The sequence below is a fragment of the Bufo bufo genome, chromosome 1 (assembly GCF_905171765.1).
Source record: "Bufo bufo chromosome 1, aBufBuf1.1, whole genome shotgun sequence".
NCBI classification, from domain to species: Eukaryota; Metazoa; Chordata; class Amphibia; order Anura; family Bufonidae; genus Bufo; species Bufo bufo.
The window spans coordinates 831,612,258-831,616,422 of record NC_053389.1 but is presented as its reverse complement, the minus strand read 5'-3'; the positions used below and the strand labels follow the sequence as shown (position 1 = coordinate 831,616,422).

General features: G+C 38.1%; 1 protein-coding gene across 1 annotated transcript; it reads left to right on the top strand.

The window, feature by feature from the left end:
• Positions 1–1,282: 1,282 nt before the first annotated feature.
• LOC120990128 (olfactory receptor 5AS1-like) lies at positions 1,283–3,545 on the top strand. The gene is made up of 2 exons (XM_040418700.1): positions 1,283–1,297; positions 2,610–3,545. The coding sequence occupies exons 1-2, from the start codon at positions 1,283–1,285 to the stop codon at positions 3,543–3,545; spliced, it is 951 nt and encodes a 316-aa protein (XP_040274634.1).
• The last annotated feature ends 620 nt before the right edge of the window (positions 3,546–4,165 follow it).

Here is a 4,165-nt window from a genome sequence, read left to right as displayed (position 1 = left end):
CAAGACAAGTTGCACTTTAATGGCATCATCAAAAATCTAAACAGGGATAGAATTAGAGAATAAAATCAATTCCTCCATAGTTTTATGGTTACTTTTTTTTACAGTGTTCCTTATGCGGTAAAACTGATCTGTTATCCAGGGCAGCAATACCACATTTTTATACTTTTAGTTGCTTCACCATAGTCTGCCCTCCATAATTATTATTTTTTTAATACTTGCATCTATGAAGCTGTGTAAGGGCTACTTTTTGTGTGATCTGGAGATTTTATTTATACCAGTGTTGGAGTGTTTATGACTTTTTATATTTACTGTTTATTAACATTTTTGGGGAAATGAAACAGTAAAAAGCTGTGAATTAGCCAATTTTATTTTTTTCTGATTATGCTTTTCATCATATGGGATAAATATGTTTATATTGTTGTTTTGTTTATTTTTTTATGTTTTTATTTTTTTTAGTTATATTAAGTCTTTTTAGGTGACTTGACCATGCAATATTTAAATTGCTTCCCTGATAGACTGCAATGAATTACTACTGCAGTATAAGAGAGATTCACTATGCTTCTATGGAGCCCTACAAAAGGCAGGGTGCCATAAAAACATAGCTATGGTGAGCCTCAGAAACTTCCTAAGTAAAATGCCATCTTTATAAACCCAACATGCACTATACCAATACATATATACCCCTCCATCTGAGGCCGATGAATAGATCAGCCCTTGCAGATGGTGCCCTTCATACCACTCTGCTGTCTGCTTGCCTACCATTATATTTCAGACCCTATGGATGTTGCACCTGCTATTCGTTGCTGTAAAGACCCTACTGCCACTACCATTACCCCTACTGACACTACTGCTACACAGCTGACATTACTATTAGAGATGAGTAAAGTTTTTTTTTTTTATTTGATCCAGCTGCTTTGCTAAATTTTACAAAAAAATCTGCTTTGTGTCTAATTACTTAATCACAAAGCGCATTTCTTTGTAAGTAGTGGGTGCAATGACAGGGAGCGGCGATTGCCACTATCCCCAGAATTGTACCCCTCAAATGCCTCATTCATAGCTGATTGCAGCATCTGATAGGAAGAATACAGAGTAAAAATGAAAAAATAAAAATTACTTACCAGATCCATTTGCAACGTGCTGGCCACCGCTATCTTCCTTGAAGGTCTGGCGCGAAATCTCGTGAGAATCGAGTTAAGCCGGCCGACATGGTGCTGTTATTTGTCACTGTGCATGGGATTTCGGCCAATATCTTCAAGCAAGATGGCGGCGGCCAGTCCGTCGCATGCAAATTGATCAGGTAAGTATATATATATTTTTTGTTTTTTACTTTAATTTGGTGCGCTACCTCTAAGCACAAGAAAATTTGGATTTGTGGCGAATCAAATTTATCTTGAAATTCAGATCGAAGTCCACTTAGTAGACTTCGATTTCGATTCGCTCATCCCTAACCACTACTATTACACACATCTACTACTACACACATCTTTTGCCGTGTCTGTCCCATGCTATGCTGCTTCTGCTGCTGCTACAATTGTGGTCATTTGCCCACATTTCCCTACATACAATTTCCACTTCCACACTGCACTGCTGCCACTCTTTTCTCCAACAATTAACGATTGTACATTTATAAATATGGGCAGGCATTCTACACTCGATAAAGCATAACTTTGAAATGTTTAGTCTCCACCCAATCCACTGGTTTTATTCCCCATAAGAATGTTAGTTAGTTGAACACCATCTGCCTCCAAAAAAGGATAATTTTTTGAAACCTTGGAATACAAAAAAGCATAGCTCAAGTGCCGGCGTGCATATTGACATGTGCATTTCCCCACAGCTATGTATGTCATCACTTACACATCATTTACTATTGCTGTCATGGGGGGGGGGGATTTTCCTAAAAAAAAGACTAGAAGGTTGTATATACCAATATACAGGGCAATTGGAGCAACTTTGAATCGCGACAAATTATTTGAGTACTAAACTTTTTTTTTATTTGGAAATAAAACGAATTTTAAGAAATTCGCTGATCCTTATTCTGTTCCAAAGTAGAAAGGATAGAACGCATGGATAGAGACACAATGTATAGTAGATAGTGCAATATTGACACCAAATATAACTAGATTAATTACAATATAATTATAATAAAGCTATATAGATAATTATATCAACATCTATGGGAAGTGCGTTCCACAGTGGGGCTGAATAAATAAGTAATATGCTACATCTCCCTAACATGGGGACGAAGTCAAGCATTCATGAATATATCAAAGTATCTTACATATAGATAAATATATTTTTAAAGTGTCATAAATGTAGATGAGGAGGTCTACCAAAAAAATAATATTTGGAAAAAGAGTTGCAAAAGATACTAAGACCAAACAATGGTCTATACAGACAAAAGGCAACAGGATAGATAAGAGGGGACGATAAAGTAATGGGTGCTATTAATATTAATCCCAAAAGGTACAAATACAGAAAAATATATATAAGCTGAAGATGGATTTACACACCAATAGGGGTTAATAACTGTCAGCAATGTGGACATTGGATAAAAAAGTGAAGCATTTCTACAAGAGATTTAAGTTTGCTTTACTTTCTTGTACTTGCAGACAAATCTGACTGCGGTCACAGAGTTTCTCCTCTTAGGATTTGAAGGCAGCCAACTTTTGAGAAATCTTCTATTTCTTCTGTTCCTTCTTGTTTTTGTTGCCACGATGTGTGGGAACCTCCTGATCATCATCCTGGTGTCCACCACTAAGAACCTCCAGACTCCAATGTACTTATTCATCTCACAACTGTCCATCAGTGACATCTTATTATCCACAGATATTGTCCCCAACCTGCTCCATATCCTACTGAATAATGAAGGAACCATCAGTGTTATTGGTTGTATGACTCAGCTTTATTTTTTTGCTGGCACTGATGCCTTTGAATGTCTTCTTCTCACTGTGATGTCTTATGACAGATATGTGGCCATCTGTAATCCCCTCCGTTACTCCTCTATCATGACTAATAGATTTTGTGTTATATCACTTGTTATGTGTTGGTTTTTGGGTAGTTTTGAATCATTCATTGTCACTGTTACACTATCCAAGCAAAATTTTTGTGGACAAAATATCATTGACCATATCTTCTGTGACATTGTCCCCTTACTAGAACTTTCCTGTTCTGACACCTTTATTGTTTATTTGGAGATTTATGTGATGGGAAGTCCAAATGTAATAATCCCAACCGCAATCATTGTAGTGTCTTTTACTTATATTGTGATATCAGTGCTAAGGATCCAATCCAGTACTGGTAGACAGAAAGCCTTCTCCACCTGTAGCTCCCACCTCATTGTGGTCTCCATATTTTACTGGTCTATTTTCATTGTCTATGTTCTTCCAGCAAGAGGACAAACATCAGATGCTAATAAGATCCTCTCTCTGCTATATACTGTAATTACTCCACTGATTAACCCCATTATATACAGTCTGAGGAATAAAGACATTAAGAAGGCCATACAGAAAGTATTCCATAAACACAACAAACATGTCATGTACTAAACATTCTTTCGCATTAAAACTGTATCTACGTATGTCTAATATTAAGGTATATTGGGTGCGCATTCTCGTGATGAATAATATTATCATAGCCTGATTAAAACGTTAAAACAAAAATACATTTTATTGATCCAACCTTTTAAAACAAGGGGCCCAATAACAGCCTATTAGGGTGCATGGGTTGGTGGGAGGTATGTGGTATAAATATCACCTCTCCTAAGTTCCCACTAATGTTGTGGCAGGTAGTACTACCCGCAATGGTTCTTGTCACCAGAGTGAGAGAACCACTAAGGCTTCGTGTCACCGCCAGTTCTGTGAAAAGGTCTGACAGACAGGGTCGGACTGGCTCACCGGGAAGCCGGTGAAATGCCCGATGGGCCCCTTGCCTGTCTGCTTATACTACAGCCAGAGCCACCAGCAGGGCAGTTACTATACTTTCAGGCGCCTGGCTGTTATCAGGTTCTGGACTGCAGCACTGGCACACATATCAATTTACTTTGGTGAAAGGGACAGCACAATACTTTGCAGCGCTTGTTCCTTTCTCCAAAGTAAACTTCTCCGACCCGACATGAGCAGACAGCTCCCCCCCTCTCTGCAGTGTGATATTCCATCATGTGTGAGGA